This window comes from Prionailurus bengalensis, chromosome X (genome assembly GCF_016509475.1).
Source record: "Prionailurus bengalensis isolate Pbe53 chromosome X, Fcat_Pben_1.1_paternal_pri, whole genome shotgun sequence".
Taxonomy (NCBI): Eukaryota; Metazoa; Chordata; class Mammalia; order Carnivora; family Felidae; genus Prionailurus; species Prionailurus bengalensis.
Window position 1 is genome coordinate 102076362 of NC_057361.1, and position 20990 is coordinate 102097351.

Sequence of the window (20990 nt, forward strand, 5' to 3'; positions counted from 1 at the left end):
TACCCGAGGCTCCAAGTACTCGGAGCTTCCTGATGTTCCCCTAAGATAATAATGAAGCCCTTCAATACTCCTGCCTTTATATTCAGTTAATTCTACCTACAAAGCTTCCCGCCTTTAAAGCCAGGCCAACACCGTGTCATCTACCAACATCCCAGTTCAACATCACTAGTCTGGAAAAGCCTTCCAAAATGCCCCCAAACAGACATGGTTACTATCTATACTGAGCCCCCACAGCACTTTGTGAGTACCTCCAATATAGTAGTTACTATATAATGCAAAATGTCTTCTCCATTGCTAGACTATGACTGCTTCCAAGGTAGAGACTAAGTTTTAGTCTGTAACTATAGTACATGACAGACAAGGAAGTCAGAAAATGATTTCAAAGACAATGACGATGTTGTCAGCTTTGGACAGAGTTAAGTCCATAGATATCCTACTATATAACCAAATAAACAGGAATTTCTATACTACAAACCTAGTTTTTTCAAATTGACAGGCTAAACTGCTGCTAAACTGAAGGTCATCAATCACATTAACATACACACCCTTCCAGATGCTGGGTCCAGCAACAGAAGCACAATACCAGTCATTTATTACCATTAAAAACATTAAAAACGTAAGAAAACCATTTTAAATGGTTTTGATGGTTTTTAAATGGTTTTAAATGGCAATTACTGTTTGTTTGTTTTTTAAATATACAGTTGCCCATTCATCTTGAATGCCTACAATTAACATTTTGGGAAGAAGGAAAAAGTATCTTAGGTAATCCCATATTTGTGACAATTTGTGTATAACAGAAAAGTCTAAAACCACATTGATTAGGACTTGGCTCCCTCTCAATGAGATACACCTTGCTGACATTAACAGCTTTAATTTCATAGCCAACCTCAAACTCTGTGACAAAAGGTACTTAATTTCCACAGTTTGTCAAAGAATTACATTCATTCACTTCATAAAGTAAACACAAAGCAATAATGCATTAGGGCTTCCAAAATTAGAACCGGAGAGCCTAGGACCAATCTTGAAGTACTATATGGCTGCCTACTCCTCTTCCCACCCCTGGGATAGACAGCCAAATATCCTTAGCAGCCCACTTGACTTACATGTACATAAAGATCATCTAAATCAATAAGATTAAATTGTAGAAGGACTGCTGCAACTCTGTATAAAGATGAAGGAGTCTCTCCATTTGGTTCCTTGAAAAAAAAAAAGTTTCTATTTAGTGCATAAAGTACAACTAAAATCATATTCTTTACCTACCAATAACTAAGAACAATTACATCAAATAACTCTAGATCAACAATAAGCTTCACTGCTCTTCCTGATCATACATAACATCTGAACTGAGGACAAAGATAATTAGGGAAACAGCCCTTTTCATCTTCTGATGAACACAAAGAAAGGTTTCAAAAATGGACACACTTCACAGTACATGCTAATATTTTTTTTAAATCTGAAAATTAAAGAGAATAAGTGATATTTTACCCTGCATAATAATTACTTTTGGTTTCAGTTTTTATGTGTTTTCTTAACTCACTTTTCCAAGTAGTTCTCAGTGGAGATGCAGACAGACAAGAATGACAAATTTGGAAGTGCCAAACTATCTGTGTCTGCTTTATACTTTTCTCCCCCTTCTTTTATTTCTGCGGTTTTGTGCTAAGTGTATCTGCTTGTCAATTGATTTCCCCTTCCAAACAGGTCTCTATACTTATTACACATGGATAAATCAACATTTTAAAATACAGAATGGTCAATTCCAACCAAGCCGGCCCTGTGGACCCTACACAGAAACAAAAAGACTTTCTCCGAATTTTTAAACTGCTCAGGGTCAGATGAATGGAAGACTGAAGCCAGGACAACTGGCAATTACTAAACGGCAAAATGCAAATAAAAAGCAAACAGTGACAATACATTATGTTCTGCTTCTACTCAGCGCTGAAAACAAGTTCTTTGTGAGGCTCCCCACAATTGCGATAGGTGTTATGGACATAACAAAGGAAGCTAACCAAACTAATGGATATCATATAAAGAAGTCTTTGTTCACTCTATTTAAGACAGGTACATCTTCAACTTAACAAGTTTAATTCTAAATACATAAATGATTATTTAGTATCAAAACATTTTCCCATAAAAACAAATGGTCAGGGATTCAGAGCAAACCCACAAAAGCTTATTATCTGACTTGGATCCACCAGGAACACTCTCATTATTCCCATTATCTCTGTTTTAATGAGTTCACAAGAAGCCCCTGACTCCCAGGCCAAACATCAACTCCCATACTCTAATCCTCATATTGCTCTGCACAATCCCTGTCCTGTCCTAACCCACCTTTCTGCATTCTTGAAAAACTTCCATGGAATCCTCTGGAATTCATAATCCATCCTCAGCAAAACCCCCTATATATCCTGAACCTCTCCTCTGTTCCCTTCACCTTCTTGCTCGAGCAGACCCTAGCACTCTACAGGAACACTACTCTCACTGTAACCCAGTCAAGTGGTGGCTATTTTCCCCAGACCCTCACACTACTAGGGCTACAGGTGGGGTATGAGTCATCTTTGCTCTTTTATAGTTGTTTTCAGAGTATTTATTCTCCCTCCACCCTCCCCTAAAGCCCACTCAGCTCTGAACTTCCAGTCATTCTCCCTCACTACTGCTGTGATCTAGTCTCATTCCAGTGTGGTCAAAGAAAATATTTTGTATGATTTCAATGTTTTATATTTACTGAAAAGTGTTTTGTGGTCTACGATAGGGTCTATCCTGGAGAAAGTCCTGAGTAAACTAGAGAAGAATATGTAATCTGTTGTTGCTAGGTAGTTTTCTGTGTGTGTCTGTTAAGTCTAATTGGTTTATAGTGGCTGTTCAAGTCCTGTTTCCTTTTGTCTAGGTGTTCTATGCATTAATGAGAGGGGGTATGGAAATCTCTAACAATTATTGTAGAACTATTTCTCCCTTCAATTCTGTTAGTGTATGCTTCATGTATTTTGAGGCTCTATTTGGTGCACATGTGTTTATAACTGTTTTATCATCTTAATGGGTTGACCCTTTTATCAATATATAATGTCCTTTGCTGTCTACGGTAAAAATTTTTGTCTATCTTGCCCGATATTAGAATTGCCACCCCAGCTCTCTCCTGGATACTATTTACATAGGATATCTATTTTCATACTTCCACTTTGAACACATTTCTATCTTTGATCTAAAAGTGAGTCTTACGATAAGCATATAGCTGAATGTTTTCTACATTCTGCCAAACTGCCTTTTAATTACAAATTTTAATCCATTTACTAAATTTTAATCCATTTACACTTAAAGTAATTACTGACAAGGAAGGACTTCTGCCATTTTGCTATTTGTTTTCTACATGTATCATTTTTTGTTCCTCATTTCTTCCATTACTGCCTTCTTTTGTGTTTGATTTTTTCCCTGTAGTGTACTTTTTTGATTCCCTTCTTTCCTTTGTTTTTTAGTTATTTTCCTAGTGGATACTGCAATTAATATTTTAAACTTCTAACAATGTACTTTGAACTAATACCAACTTAGCTTAAATAGTATACAAAAACTCTGTACCTATACATCTCAATCCTTCCCCCTTTTATATTGTTATATTATGTTCCAATTAGATTTATAATTGTTTTTATTCCTTTGTCTTTTAAATCATGAGAAAAAAGGAGGAGCTACAAACCAAAAACTACAATAATATTGGTAATTTTGGCTTTTTTGTTTACCTATGTAGTTACCTTTACCAATATTCTTTATTTCTTCATATAGCTTCAAATTACTGTCTAGTATCCTTTCATTTCAGCCTGAAGGACTCTCATCATTTCTTGTAGGGCAGGTCTACTAGTGACAAACTCCCCCAGCTTTTGTTTATCTTAGAATGTCATAATCTCTCATTTCTGAAGGGTAGTTTTGCTGGATACAGAACTCTTTACTGACAGTTTTGTTCTTTCAGCACTTTATATATGCCACCCAATGCCTTCTGAAGAAAAACCAACTGTTAACCCTATTGAGGATCTTTTGTATGCAAGGGGTCATATCTGTTTTGCTGCTTTCAAAATTATCTTTGTCTTTCAACAATCTGAGCATAATGTGTCTTGGTGTGGATCTCTTTGAGTTGATCCTGCTCAGTGTTTGTGGAGCTTCTTCAATGTGTAGATTCACATCTTTCATCACATTTGGGAAATTTTCAACCATTATTTATTCAAACATGCTTTCTGTCCCTTTTCTCTCTGCTTCTGGGACTCCAATACACATAATGGTACTGGATGGTGTCTTCTAGTCTCTTAGACTGTTCATTTTTCTTCATTCTTTTCTCTTTCTGCTCCTCATACCGGATAACCTCAATTGGCTCATCAAGTTGGCTTGTTGTTTCTTCAGCCGTCTCAAACCTGCTGTTGTACCTCTCTAGTGAATTTTTCATTTCAGTTATCTTACTTTTTTACTCCAGAATTTGTTTGGTTCCTTTTTTATAATTTCTATTTCTTTACTGATATTCTGTCTGGTTTCCTTTAGCTCTTGGCCTATGCTTTCCTATAGATCATAAACATATTTAGGACTGATGATTTAAATTATTTACCTAGTAATTCCATCTCCTGGGCTTGCTCAGGGATAGTTTCTGTTTATTTTTTTCCTTGTGAATGAGCCATACTTTATTTCACTGCATACCTTGTTATCTCTTTTTGAAAACTGGATATTTTGACTATTATGTGACAACTCTGAAAATCAAATTATGCCCCATCTCTGGGGTTTGTTGATGCTTAATGTGGGTTACTGTTGTTTTCTTATTTAGTGACGACTTATAAAGTCTATGTTATTGTCGTGTGTGGCCACTGAAATCTGTTGTTAGCTTAGTGGTCAGCTACTGTTTTGAGTTTTCTTAAGGGCCTGAAGCCCAGAAAAAAAGAAAAAAGAAAGAGAAAAAACACTCTCCCAGTCTTTGCATACTGGCTCTGTGTTCAGGCATGCCTCAACACTTGGGCAAGCCATTTACAATTCCTAGTCTTCACTTCCTGCTTGCACAGAGCCTGAATGCCAGCCAGAGGAAAAAGCTTAGGATCTTTTCAGCCCTTTTCTAATTACTTATCCAGTTCTGGACATAAGCATGGCCTTTTGTTCCAATTCCCTGGCACATGCTATCTCCTTATCCAACTTCTTTCTTCCCAGGCTTTCAGTCTCTGTATTGCTTCTCTCACTGCTGTCTCTTGTTCCAGGCCGCAAAAGCTAGTAGCTGTGCCTTCAAATCCTTTTGGCAAAAGCCACCCCAGCTCTGGAGATGTTCCTAGTCAAGCCAAACAAAACAGGCCCTTACACCAGTCCTTCAGAGAAAAGCCAGAGAGGTCGCAACTCACAATTTTTTGTGTCCTCTGGCATTACCAATCTACGCTAGGAGTGCAGGCTTCTATCTTCATGGCCATCATTGAGGGACAGTAGGCAGGCAATTTATAACATAACAGTGCTCTCTTAGCCCAAAGCAGCAGCTTCTTTCTTCACTAAGCCTTTCTTCAGTTGCTGTAAGTTATTTTTACTAAATTCCAGAATTCTGTTAAAAGTTTATTGACAGTTTTTGCCAGTTCATTAGTTGCTTTTATTGAGGGACAGAGCTCTGCTGTTTTCAGTCAGGTCCTACTGTTGCCATCTATGTACTCGTGGGTCACAGCCCTTCACTTAGCAATGATCTTATAGCTTCTGATTCACTGTCACTCTGTCTGACTCTATTCCTTTAATTTTTTAGAGGTTTTCACATATATGTAAATGATACTTCCATCATGCTGGCCTCTTGGCACCCTGAGCTCCTCTCTTTCAAAGATCTTCTCCTATTCCCCATCTCAGCCATTCACTCCATATCCTAAACTTTAATATTACCAATAACTACAACCCCCCTCAAAATGTCAATTTCACATATCCACCCTCAAATGGATCCTTAATGCTGCCGGACAATCATACCCTATTTCTCTCATCCATTCACTTTCCTACCCTCCTATATAAACTGTTTTCTACATTCTCTCCTAACCTTCAATACCTCCTCTCTCATCCTTTCATCTGATGACCTTGTTTTCAATTTCAGCAAGAAAACTGGAACAATCGTTAAAATTTCTACAAACTTCCACCATCACATCTATCCACCTACCAACAGCTATACCTACATGTGCTGCCTTTCCAACCGTTATTCTAGATGAACTCTCTATGCTCCCATTTAAAGTCAATCCATCCATTTATACCATAAACTCTTCTATCCTACTCAAGAACATTACTCCAATAATTCTGTCCTCTCTCTCCTATATCACCAGTTTTCCTCCTTTCTACTCAATCATTCCCATTAGCATAAAAATATGTTCTCTCCCCCATCTTCAAAACATCTTCTCTCTTGAGCTCACTTCCTCTGCCAGCTACCTTTGTGCCTCTCTGTAACAACTCCTTATAGAGTTGTCTATTCTCACTATCTCCAATTCCACTCTCCCTATTCTTTAACACCACCCCAACTTTACCAAAATGGCTAGCTTTGCCCTCCCTGATGATAAATCCAATGACCAAATTTTAGTCATTTAAGATGAGGCATTTAACAGAGGTCATTGTTCCTTCTTCCACTTAGCTTCCAATATGCTACATTCTCTTTGTTTTCCTCTTATCTTGTACATTCCTTCTGTATCTCCTTTGCTGATTGCCCCTCTTTTCCTAGGCCCTTTAACATTGGAGTGCCAAGGCTGGGCCCTGGGTTCTCTTCTTGTGTTCCTATACCCAACTCTTGATGATTTCATCTAGTATCACAACTTTAAATATCATCTACATGCTTTTGACACCTACATTTCTATTTCTAATGCAGTCCTCTCTCCTGAATACCAGATTTATACATCCAGTTATTTACTCAACATCTCACTTGGATATCTAAGACATCTCAAATTTTACATATGCAAAACTCAATTCCTGATTCCTACCCCCAATACACCAAACCCATTCCACCCGAAATTTACTCTACCTCAGTTGATGATGACACCATCCTTTTTACTGCTCAGTCCAAAAAAAAGTTGGAAATAGCCTTAACTCTACTTTAGGACATTGTGTATCTAATTAATCAACAAATACTACTGGCTCTACCCTTCAAAATATATTCAGAAGCTCATTAACTTCCAACTGTTACCATAACCATATTGCTTCTTTGAAAACCTAAGTCAAACCACACATGTACACAGTGTCTTTTGTCTCTCTTAGCTTTCTCTCTCGCACATACACACATACCACTCATGTCACCATTAGAGGCAGCCACTAAAGAAACTCTTTACTCTGAAAGCTAGTAATTAATGGGGCATGGGGGTAGAGAATGAAGCATTTGTCCTGCCTTTCCAGTAGAACTGTATTTCAGGACAACAAGCAAGCCAAGTTGAGAAGGAACAATTCTTCTTTACAGACGAATAATAGCTAATAAATGCAGAAGACACGGTAACATTAGTAAGTCAGTAATTTGGAACCCCTAAGAAAATAACTGATTCAGGAAAAGATCATCCATGTATTCTAAGCCACTTAATGTAAGGTTAATGAAAAACTGGATATTCACATGGTGCCAAAGTATCAACCTACAGATAACTTCCTATTAACGTGAGGGGAAATGTCATTGTTGAATAAAGGAATTAGACTGTCATCAACTTATCGGAACATTAAAAATCAGGCAGGTATGAGACGTTATGGTATGAAACATACAACACAACCTATGAAGCCTTTTGCCATTAAATATTTTACCTGAACACAGTCAAGCTCTTAGACCTAACTCTAAGTACACATGACAAACAAGGAATAAAGAACAAATTAAACCAACCATGGAAAAGCAATCAGATATATCTAATGCTTGGAAGACTAACGGAGTCTTCCACGGTAATGGTCCCAACAAGTTAATGCCATTAAAGGAAGGAAGGTGGGTGGGGGGGACACACTAGTCTAGATTAAAAGAGACTGAAGAATCCTAACAATCAAATACAATGCATGGCCTCTGATTGGATCATTGTTTGAACAAAACAGTTGTAAAATTATTTGGGAGACAATATGGGAAATCTGGATATGGTCTGAGTTTATTATATAGTAACAGTCTAGTTAGATATGAAACTGGTATCACGGTTATATAGAAAAAGTCTTTACTTTTAAAAAGTACAAATTCACGTATTTAGGAGTAAACGTTCATGGTATCTGTAATATAAATTATTTCCAAAAAAAGTATAACATGTTAATAAACTTACTTCTAGGTGATGGGATTATGGGTATTCATTACACTATTCACTCTTTTCTATATGTTTGAAATGTTCATAATAAAGTAAAAACATAAAAGAGAAACAAAATGAAAAAATTAAGTCAGGTCACATCACTCTCCTACTCAAAATCTTCTAAGAGCTTCACAGCATCAAAGTCAAAACCCTTGTGGCACTAGTCCTATGTGATGTGGTCTCTCATCTTTGACCTCATCTCCTACCACACTCCCACTCAATCAGTCGGATCCAGCCACACTGGTCTCCTTGCTGTTCTCCAGCACATCAGGCATGCTCACACCTTACGGCCTTTGCATTGGCTGTTCTCTTTCCCTAGAGGCTCTTCCCCAAATATCTGTTTACACCTCCCATCCTTTGTTTCTTTGCTTAAATGTACCTTTTCAATGAGGTACATACTCTCACTCTTCTATGTAAAGTTGCAACCTACCACTCTGGCACTCCCACTCTTCCTTATCCTGCTCTACATTTTTTTTTGTCCCATCTCACTGATCACCTTCTAACATACCATAGTTTACCTTGAACATAAGCGTCATGAAGGCAAGAATTTCTATTTGTTTCCAAATGTAGTCCCAGCACCTAGAACATTATTGCCTGGCACATAAAAGGTGCTAGATCAATATTTCTTTTTTTTTAAGATTTTATTTTTTTTAACTAATATCTATACCCAACGTGGGGCTCAAACTCACAACCCCAAGATCAAGAGTCTCATGCTCCACCGAATGAACCAGCCCCGTTGATTAACATTTCTTAAGTGAGTGGATTTAGGTTATAATAGTACCTAACCATGACACCAGTATTACTACTATTGCCATGTTCTGAATCCAGAAATCAAGGGCCTTGGTATGGGTGAGAGTCATCATCTCCTTCCTCTTTCCTGTGGCAAGACAACTCCAGCCAAGTTTATCTTTTGGTACCCTCACACTTTCTAGGACACCTTTCTTTCTGACCTTTACGCTGATCTTCACGCTATCCTTAAGCCCTCTATTACAGCCATCCCTGTTATGGGAATCAAGCAGATGTGCCTGCCAAATTTTCCAAAATGTGCTCTAAAACTGCTTACATCCCCTACCATCCTTCCAAGTCAAAACATCCAGTATAGCTGATCCCAGGCTGGAACTAGAATAAAATCACTCTCACAGACTTCACAGCAGATAATAATTAGCTCTGTCTAGAAGTCCTAGCATTAAGGGGGGGGGGGGGGGAGGGTGGGGAAGAAGCCTATTAATCCAAATAATTCCAACTGGTTGAAAATACAGGTTGTGGGCAAGGGGAGTAAACATTTTCAGGCAGTGAAAGGAAGAGGGGAGGACGGGGTCAGGCAAGGGACCAATACACAAGGGTGACCATATATACCAATTCCCAGGGTTACATCCCCTAAGCAGTTCTTCATTTTCATGGCTGTCCTTACTTTACCTCCCAGACCACAATTTATCTAATATCTTTGACATTTCTTCCTCTATCCTCAGTGGTCCTTAAGACTACAGATTTGCACAAGATAGCTCAGGCAACAGAAACAAAAGAATGGTGTTACACAGAGCCAATACAAGGGTTACTCTTTCCAATAATAGGTTACTTCTAAATCAAATGTCTCCTGATTAGGTATTTCTTATATCAGAAAATCTATTTTAAAAAAAAGATTATTCCAACACTGTCAACCCCAATATTTTAATTCAGCTGAAAAGTGTTATCGTTACGAGGAACATTTTCATATAAAGATCTTTAAATTCTAAAACTCACATTCAACTAATAATACTTGAGGTTATGCAGTAGGTCATCATTATTCACTGTAGTATGTTCTGAAACCTACAGTCTCCTAAGCCCTAGCCTATGTTCTAATTAATTATGCCCAAGTTAAATTTTAGCTACCCTATCGCTTCAGCAGTTGGCTTCATGTTCTCAAACCCAAAGCAATCACAGCACATCTTAAGATGTGATGAATACTTCAACTTCTCTTTCCCTGTACTAAGAGTAGACTCCTTGGCTGCTGGTAGGAACAGGAAAAGCTGCCATCACTAGTTTTTGGACAAACGTGAAGTACTCCAGCCTAGAAACCCTGCCATGTGTCTTGTTTGGTATCAAAATGTTTCATGAAGTTCTGATCTGATTTCTCTTCTGGAGCATCCCAGAGAATAGAAAATGCAAGATAAGCAGAGGCATTAAGTGGTGTTATCTTTTGAGAATCCTAAAAGAAATGTGAATTTGAGCTCCAGACGACAGGAATAGATACTCTTTACCAGAGTATCATCATTGTCTAGCAAAGCAACAGCACATCATAAACACCCCATAAATGAGTTATTTCTTGACTGAATATCATAGGCAGGTAGACAAATTAGCAAAGCTATACCAAAAGGACAATAAAGGCCTTATTGTGTTAAAATCTTCCATGCTATCGTGAGCACTAGCTTACTAAAAACACAGATCACTCATTTACAATTAGTGAGCATTTATTGTAGGCTAAGCAGTCAATTAATCCAGAGAAATTAGTAAAAGAAAGACCCTGCCCTAAATGGCTCACAGTCTGGCAAAGGACACAGATATAGTTTATGCTAATATAACCTGCTAAGTGCTAGAAATCTGTGTCAAGTTCTAGGAGAAGAGATTAAGAAATAACTAATTCCGCATGGGTGAAGTGCCAGCCAAGACTTTACAGAGCAAGTAGCACTTGATCGTAAAGAATAAATAGGAGTCCTCAAGATGAAGAAAAGACAGGTGAGATGGATAAGAATAGTTTTCTAGTTATAAGGAACTGCATGTAAATAAGTGTCTATACATAGCAACATCTATACCTAAGTTCAGGAAATGGCTAGTAATTTAATATGACTAGAATATCAGATTTGAGGGGGAGGGGGGGAAACACTAAAGATAAGGCTGGAAAGATAGAATAGGGCCAGATTGCGAAGAGCCTTTTCTGCCACATTTAGAAGTTTGAATTTTATCCTACAGACAAAGGTTTTTGAGCAGTGTGTCAATTCAATCTCTTTTAGAACGTAACAGTAGTAATAACATGAAAGAAAGACTTAAAGAGAAATAATCAGAGGCACAGACTTGCTAGATAACTATTACAGTGGTTTAGGTGAAAAATGATGTAAAACATGCATTAAAAAATTCCCATGGTCATTGTCTATACAACAGAATTCTAAACCCTTGACAATCTAAAGTGTGCCTACCTTTCCAACTTTACTTCCTGTTTCTTCTTTTCTCTCCCTGCATATTACAATCCAGCCACATCAGACTATGTATCATTTCTTCAATCTGTCATATACGTTCATACTGCCACATCTTCACTCACACTATTTGTTACTTCTGAACAGACAACTTCAACAAACTCCTATTCATCTTTCAAGGACCAGGTTTAAAAAGGGTTATACCTATAAAGTCTTCTCTGGTTCCATCTCCCCCAAAGCAAAAATTTATCATGCTTTCCTCTAGGCTTTCACATCACACCAATCATACTACTAATATAGTACTTAGCACAAGGCATTGTTAGTTATCCATTTATCTACCACCTCTGCTAGAATGGCTGAGCTAAAACCAATTTACAAATGTTAAGTTGCAAATATAAAACCATGAGATTAATCTCTCTATATATATACATATATCTGTGTACACGCGCACGCGCACGCACACACACACACACATTTTTTTTACCTGGTAAAACTTGAATTTGAACCCAAGAATATGACACAGTGTTTGCGGTTCACACATACTCATGTAAGATTCTAATAAAGATATAAAGAAGTCATCATGTTCTGGCCTGCATTCAAACACTTCTAAAATGACATCCAAAACTCTATTGGGATCCAGATTAAAGCATCCTGCAACAGATGAGATATACACAAATTCAAAAGTGATTATGTGATTATACATCATTTCTAATAAAGCCATTAGCTTTCAGGGACAACTTACATAAAAAGACAAAATGTTTTTAAGAACAACTTCTTTTATAAGTTTGCTTCCCCTGCACCAGAGGAAAATCTTTATAATTTTTAAGATGATCAAGTCCACTGCCCACATTTTACAGATGAGAAATAGGACTTGCCCAGGATTACAAAGTGGGTTAATAAAAGAACTGGGGCTGGAGCCCAGGACCTGTGACACTAAGTAAACTTTCTTCTATACCACACTGTCTCAGTTCTTGATTACTCAGGCTAGTGAAAAAGATCCACATTTTTAATTCTCAGGATAATATGACAATCAACGTATTTACAAGTTAGGCAACTAAAGGTTTTTCTTTAATGTTTTATGCAGAAGCACCTGGAATGTTGGTAAATAGTTAAAAGCTCAGGTTCATATATGTAGAATATCATTTTTAGAATCATTTCTTAGTTCATCTTACATATACAACAAAACTACAAAATATAACTGTACCACTGATTTATATCTGTGGTTTCTGGCAGCATTCTAAAGAGAAAACAGGTATACTACTGATACTGAAGACATGAGAGAATACCAAGGGGTTGGGGACATAACAAAAGAGTATAGATAACACAAGTAAAGAGAGGACGAAAACAGACAATGTAGGTAGCCAAGGAAAGCAAAACAAGCACTGAATAGATGCCGATGGCTACTTATCCTTGCTAATCTCTTAGGGTAAGCTAACAAGGGCCGATGGACACAGATTTAAAAGACATTCCTATCAGCCACCCTATTCTTTTTTTTTTTTAATTTTTAATGTTTATTTATTTTTGAGACAGAGACAGAGCTTGAGCGGGGGAGGGGCAGAGAGAGGGGGAGACACAGAATCTGAAGCAGGCTCCGGGCTCCGAGCTGTCAGCACAGAGCCCAACGCGGTGCTCGAACTCACAGACCTCGAGATCATGACCTGAGCCGAAGTCGGACACCCAACCAACTGAACCACCCAGGCGCCCCTCAGCCATCCTATTCTTGATACATTATTAATTTCACTTGCATTCGGCTTCACTTGTTACCAAAATTACATTATAGTGCAGTCATATCATATGTGTACTTAATTTATGACAATGCAAACATTTACACACAACAAAAAAGAGACAAATAAATTAAAAAAAAATTTTTTTTAACATTTATTGAGAGACAGAGAGAGAAGACCACGAGCGGGGAAGGGGCAGAGACAGAGACAGACAAGACAGAATCCGAAGCAGGCTCCAGGCTCCGAGATGTCAGCACAGAGCCTGATGCCGGGCTCTAACCCACGAACTGTGAGATCATGACCTGAGCCGAAGTCGGATGCTCAACCGACTGAGCTACCCAGGTGCCCCAAAGAGACAAATAAATTTAAACAATACAGCAGATTATACCCACCATTCCTCTCAATAAAATGAATGCCTATGACCCAGAGTGAGCATGAGATATCAATCTGTTCTTCCCTCAATGTATATCAATTCCCACAGGCCTTGTACATCAAGCTGAATGGAATTCTAGAATTTTAAATTACATGTTTCATTAGACGTAGCTCCTAAATGCAAGCTAGCCACTTCATTGGGGCAAGCAAATAAATACTGATTTCTTCTAATGCTGGAGGAAGGAAAAAAAACAACTGTTGAACTTGGAAATGTTAGTTCTGAACACAGTGTGTTATACATGAGTTAAGAGATTTTTTCAAAGAAAATTCTTATATAACCTATTTTATAAGAGAGTTTGAGTTACTTCTATTAACTCCACACTTATCTTTAATACTATAAAACTAATATATGATTCATAGCATCTTAGCAATCACTTACGAAACCAAACTCTCCAAATATAAAAAGTGTTTCGTTTTATTGTTTTTTTTTTTTATAAAATCCAAAGAAAACATATTCTTCTATTTCTCATACTAAGGGGAAAAAAGACTAACAAAGGATCATGTCTTACTGAAAAGAGCTCCAGATTCTCATAAATTCTCCAAAGAAATATTTACCTGAAGGTCTGAGAAGAAAACTTCTAAATATTTTTGCCTCTCCCTATACCCCCAAAAGGTATGGCTTACGAATGTAAAAGTGACTCCAAAATACCAAATGGAATTTTTTTTTTATAATTTGAGAGAGAGAGAGATAGCAAGAGCGAGCATTTGGAGAAGAGGGGCAGAGCAAGAGAGGTAGAGAATCTTAAGCAGGCTCTATGCTCAGCATGGAGCCCAACACAAGGCTTGATCCCACAACCCTGGTATCATGACCCAAGCCGAAATCAAGAGTCAGACACTCAACCTACTGAGCCACCCAGGCACCTAGCAAATGGAATTTTTAAAAGCAGCTGGTGGAAATATAAAATGTAAAATGGTACACCTACTTTGTAAAACTACCAGGTCCCTCAAAAGTTAAACTGGTAACTACCCTATGACCCAGCCATCTCATTCCTAGGTATATACCCAAGAGAAATAAATGTCTATGTTCATACAAAGACTATACACAAGAACTGATAGCAGCTTTATTTGTAATAGTACACTCTCAAGTGTATCAACATATAAATGGACAAACTGTAGTTCAGTATAACTGTAGTATGTAAGGGGGAATAATTACTTAGCAATAATAAGAACTAATAATACAAGCAACAACATGGATGAATCACAAAATAATTATGCTGCATAAAATAAGCCAGACCAAAAAAGAATACTCACTGTATGATTCCATTTATAAAAGAATTCTAGAAAACGCAAACTAATCTACAGTGACAGAAAACAGATCAGTGGTTACCTGGAGAAGAGGAAACACAGTGAAGGAGGATGAAATACAAAGGTGCAAGACAAAATTGGGGGGTGGGGGGGCAGGAGGTGGCAGAAATGTGCATTATCTAGATTGCAGTGATGTTTTCACAGATGTATACATACATTATAACTCAAATTGTATGCCTGAAATATGCAGTTTATTTATGTCAAATATGCCTGAATAGAGCTGAAAAAAAAAATGCCTCCAACCTGCTCTAACACTGACAATAAAGATTATGAAAGCTGTCCATCAACTGATGAATGGATAAAGAAATTGTGGTTTATATACACAATGGAATATTACGTGGCAATGAGAAAAAATGAAATATGGCCTTTTGTAGCAACGTGGATGGAACTGGAGAGTGTGATGCTAAGTGAAATAAGCCATACAGAGAAAGACAGATACCATATGGTTTCACTCTTATGTGGATTCTGAGAAACTTAACAGGAACCCATGGGGGAGGGGAAGGAAAAAAAAAAAAGAGGTTAGAATGGGAGAGAGCCAAAGCATAAGAGACTGTTAAAAACTGAGAACAAACTGAGGGTTGATGGGGGGTGGGAGGGAGGAGAGGGTGGGTGATGGGTATTGAGGAGGGCACCTTTTGGGATGAGCACTGGGTGTTGTATGGAAACCAATTTTTCAATAAATTTCATAAAAAAAAAAAAAAAAGATTATGAAAGCAAGACCTGGCAAATTCTCCAGCTTTATAACTGCTCTTAACTTACTAAATATAAAATCCAATCACTAAATAAAAATACTCTATCAGAGATGAAAAAAAGATATATTAAATATAATTTTGATAAAATTGTGGGTTTATAATTACCTCTTAAGCTACATACACAAAACCTGTGAAATAAGGACTAGAACAGCAACATGTTACATAGAAATGTTTTGTTTCATTAACATTGCAAAAGTTGAGACCTTCAGCATGCTAGTGTGAACCACCCTCATGTCTTTTTTAACAGTATTACTGCATCAAGGCTATTCTATCAGTGACCTGCACTGTGAGCTACCAATTTCTTTCTAGGTGCAATTTAAGGTAGTAATCTAAAAGAAAAGCTATGTACTTCTATTTATACAGATATCAACCTTTGCATCTTTCACAAAAGAAAAACTGGTTTTTGAGTTTTCTATTAAGTGTCTCAGGTGTCATAAGTTAGTCCAACCAATTAGAATGACTTTTGCTCCATAAGATGTTACAAGTAACCAAACCCAGGATTTAGAAAATGATCTTTAAAGCCTTAAAGATTTGCTAAGTAACAGTTAAGCTATTTCATATAGAATAAGATTCTAGTAATAATCAGTAAGCTTAGAATGTCCAAAATAATTTTTTTTTCTAATGGCAGCTGTGGTAGAACATAGGCACTCTTGTGCTCAACCATCTTAGAAAGGCTTTTTTGTCTAGCCCAAGCATCAACAGTCATGTGCTCTTGAAAGAGAGCAGAAGCCTAGCTCCCTACCTCGATCACGAGCTACATTAGGGATATATACACACATATAATGCCTTTATGGCTTTCAAGGAACAAACGGAACCATACTGGAAAGGAGCAAGTAGAAAAATAAGTGACAGATCTGGAATGTACTCACTCCTTCATTTAAATAAACATTAAATAACTACCTGCTATGTGCCAGGTGCTTGTGATATGGAGATCAATAAAAGGCCTAAAAGAGTTCACACCTTTTGGATGACAGGCCTTTGAAGCAATGCACTGAAAAGTAACTCAAGTTTCCCCCAAAAGATAAACAAGATGACTAGTATATTAGAGCAAGTGATTGCAACTAGAGTAAAAAAAAAAATATTGATTAAACTGACAATGCCTGTTTTAGCAGTGGGCCAAATTGAGATTACTGACAGAAAAAAAAAAAAAATCCCAAGGTAATATTGTAAACAAGACTGGGAGAGATGTCCAGCCTGTACATTTCAGACAAGAAGACAGAAAGATAGCTTCAATCATCATGTTCTGAACAGAAACGACCTTATGAGACAGAGAAAAACCATGCTGTGAACAGAAGGACATGATCTGGCATCTATAATGACTTCAGAAACAGGCCAGGTCTGAATGCTTGTGCCCCACCTCCCAAATTCATATGTGGAAATTCTAATCCCCAATATGATGGTATTTGGGAGATGAGGTCTTTGAGAGGTGATTAGGTCATGAGAGCAGAGCTCTCATCAATGAGAGTAATGCCCTTAAAAAAGAGAAGTCCCCTACCTCTTGTACCATGTGAGGATGCAGCAAGAAGTCAGCAGTCTGCAACCTGGAGGAGGCCTTCACCAAGAACCCAACCATGCTGGCACCCTGATCTTGGATTTCCAGCCTCCAGAGCTGGGAGAAATACATTTTTGTTGTTCAGAAGCCACCCAGTCTGTGGTAATTTGTTATAGCAGTCCAAACGGACTAAAACAAGCTAATAAAAACCTATGCTGGACTATTTCTAAAAAGTAGTAGTATTTGCAAAAAACTGCACATCTGAAGGAAAGAACCAGAGAACCAAGATGCAGAGAAACGTACCTAACAAAAGTATAATTGTAAGAAAAAAAAAAAAAGTATGTTTAAAAAAAAAAACAGTATGCTTGAGAACAGCAACTGCCGTCTTCTTTGTCACAGTGGAAAAAACAACTTCTTTGTAATTAGCATAATAGTAAAGAAATTTCAATAAAGCAAAAACATAGGTAAAGGAAGCAGTCAACTGGCTTCCCTTTCAAAGGGACACAGAGAGCTGACACAAAGATAAGATGCCTCTAGGCTGAATGGCCCTTATATCCAGATTGGTCCAATCAAACACTTGTAGTTGGTCCAATACAATTATTTTATTGGTCCAATAAAATACTAAATACGTATATACTTAGTACACTAAAGTACACTCAAGAAAAATTAGTCAAAGAGGTTAAATGTCCCACAATTGCCCAAGAATCATTTGGCCTGGAGTCTTACTTGGTTTTTAATGGCCCTCTGGTCACTTGCCAAGTAACCAAGAGGACTTGTGGGACTGAAGGTGCAGAGGCCCCCACCCCAGGCTTCCCCACCCCCAGCAAAACCTACAGCCTTGGACACAAGACAACAAACAAAGGTCCCAAGGCTTGGTGAAGAGGGTTCTGCTTTTGGGTGAGAAGGAAAGGGTTAGAGTCTAGGCCAAACAGATCCTGGACCACTAAACCCAAAATCGGGAAGAACCATTTGCACTCCCTAAAACTAAACTCCAGCTAGCCTGCCCCAAAACTAATTTTTAGCCAGAACTCTTGATTTAGAGCAGAAATCAGCATACTGCGGCCCGTGGGTCAAATACAGTCGGTCTCTATAAATAAAGTTGTACTAGAACACATTTATTTACATATTGTCTATGGCTGCTTTCACACTACAATAGCAGAGTTGAATAGTTGCAACAGAGTTGAACAGGGCAACATATGGCCCACAAAGCAAGCAAATATTTACTATTTTACCTTTTATAGAAGTTTGCTGACCCCTAATTTAGAAGAAAGAAAAAGAGTACCCAGCTATTACTTTTATTTAAAGGGCATTCAGAAAAGTAGAGTGCCTATAGTTTGGTTCAACAAAGGAGTCCATCTCTGATATCTTTCTTTGAGTTTCTATAAGATTTTTTAAAAATATTTTTATATTTATTTTGAGAGAGAGCAAGCAGGGGAGAGGTGGAGAGAGGGAATCCCAAGCAGGCTCTGCACCATCAGCACAGAGCTCGATGTGGGGCTTGAACCCACGAACTTTGAGATCATGACCTGAGCCAAAACCAACAGTCAGACGCTTAATGGACTGAGCCACCCAGGTGACCTCTAAAAGATGCTTTTTGCCATCTGGATGCAGGATTCATTTGCGTGGGGTCTATGACTTGGTAGCTGAAGAGCCTACTAATTGCTATCCATTCCATTTCATAAGTTTTTAAAATTTAGTGTCAGACTTGAGATCACAACCATCAGGTGGACTCAATGATTCTGCTTCTTTGCTTACTCATGAAGTAAACAGCCACTGTCTCACAGGATATAAAACACTGTTTATTTTGTTTAGGATATACACATTTTAATGTGCCAGAATCTTTTAGGGAACAAATGACTAGGTTTTAATTAAAGTATGATAAATAAGGAGTTCTTCTGATCAGACCAAGTGTCCTGAAATTTAAGCGCATTTAAATGCATACCTCTCAAACTAGGCATCAGTTCTGCCAATGGTTAGTGAAGGAAATCAGACCTGAGATAGTTTTGTAAGAGGTGTTATGTCCAGATTGCTCCTATAGAGAAATCAATGGGAATAAACAAGGGAAAACTCATCCAAAGATGCCATGAAAAATAAGATACTGTGTCAGTGAACAGCTTTGGCCAGATGAGACAAGGCCTGCATGGAGTCTGCATTGAGGGGAAATCCAATAAATTTTTAACACTGAAAGAATACTCATTGGAACTGGAGTCTTAACCTCAATTTTCACGTCGATGAAAAACTCCTTTCTCAGACAATGGGGAGGAGGATGGACTCAGCTACCCAGAGAGAAACCCTGAGTCAGGGAGTTGAGTTTACTAAAATTCTCCATGTCAAAGAAGAGAGGTGAAGAAATCACTGTAAACTCTATGAGAAAGAGAGAGAGATGCACGTATTTTTCAGCAAGTATTTATTTGGCACCTACACACTAGGCACTGAGGTTAGAGATACTAACCAAACAAGACCACTGCTTTCGTGGAGCTTGCACTCCCGTGGGGGTAGAAAATAAAATTCATGTCATATTATATGGTGATAGTGCTCAGAAGGAAAACTAGTAAATGAAAGGGAGTGTTGAGGGAGGTGGCCAGGGAAGGCAATACTGAGGAGGTAACATGTGAGTGCTTCTGGTCTAATGTGCTTGGGGGTACAGCTGATAGACCAGAATAGGGGTTTAGCCCAAGAAATCAAATTGTTTACATTCATGGAAAATCCATATATATCGTGAGCTTGTAGTTGTGACTACCACATTGTTCTTCAGAGACAGTAACATAACCTATTCCGTATGAGCGCAAAGTTCAAGATAAGACAGTAGTGTTTATTTTCCCAGTTAGATAAAAGCATGCCTTCAAGAAAATCCTTCTGTGAAATGTTCCTAAAATAGCAAAGGACTAAAAAGGTATAAACCCACAAGGACAAAACTTAAAAGAAACAAGGATAGACAAGAATGTCAACAGGGGCACCTGGAAGACTCCGTCAGTCAGGAGTCTAGGTGTCCAATTCTTGATTTGGGCCCAGATCATGATCTAACGGTTGTTAAGATCACTCCTGAGATCCATGCCCAGCATGGAACCTGCTTAAGATTCTCTCTCTCCTTCTCCCTCTGCCCCCTCCCCGATGTGCACACTTGGGCAGGCGTGGTCTCCCTCTCTCTCAAAAAAAAAAAAAAGTCAACAACAGATAAAATACAAACAACTGAGGAGCTTACATAGCACAATGAAAAATTTTTAAGTTTATTTATTTGAGAGAGATAACCGGAGGTGGGGGAGGAGTTAGGGGGCAGAGGCTCTGAAGCAGGCTCTGTGCTAACAGAGACCCTGAAGTGGGGCTCGAACTCATGAACCTCAAGATCATGACCTGAGCCAAAGTCAAGACACTTAACTGACTGAACTACCTAGGCGCCCCATAGCACAAAAATTTTTATGTGAGAAATATCATCTTAAAAGAGTCCATGGCAAGATGTAAGGAAAGACAAACCTAATGGAGAGCAATACTGCCAAGCATCTGAAACTAGATCAAAATGCTACAAGAAAAATGTAGAGCCTATCCTGAAAAGAATAGAAAGGAAACCCTGTAGAAGGATTTTTAAAAATGGTCACTGCCACACAGATCAGCAAGAGCCCTGCAGGCATGGGCTACCAGTCTTGGTGGTAAATTAACAGGAGAAAGAAGCAAAGAGAGTAAATCAGCTGCCAGAACTAGACTCACTTCAAAGGGGGTAGGGGAATGTGTGAAATATGTGATAGTCATTAAGGAGTGCACTTGTGATGAGCACTGGGTGTTGTACAGACGTGTTGTATATTTACATCTGAAACTAATATTACACTGTATGTTAACTAAAGGGTAAATTTAAAATAAAAGCTCCTGGGGCACCTGGG

The 20990-nt window shown here is 38.1% G+C and overlaps 1 protein-coding gene across 14 annotated transcripts in view; it reads right to left on the reverse strand.

Moving 5' to 3' along the window:
* The window catches only part of THOC2 (THO complex 2), a 113542-nt gene that overhangs the window by 61645 nt on the left and 30907 nt on the right, over positions 1 to 20990 (reverse strand). For 13 of the 14 annotated variants that reach the window (XM_043570500.1, XM_043570497.1, XM_043570496.1 and 10 more), the window contains exons 8-9: positions 11898 to 12064; positions 1104 to 1196 (exon numbers count right to left, since the gene is read on the reverse strand). In XM_043570500.1, the coding sequence (XP_043426435.1) occupies positions 1104 to 1196; positions 11898 to 12064 (260 nt within the window). Of the gene's footprint in view, positions 1 to 1103; positions 1197 to 11897; positions 12065 to 13529; positions 13901 to 20990 lie in introns of those variants that run through there. The other variant, XM_043570510.1, reaches the window with a different exon arrangement.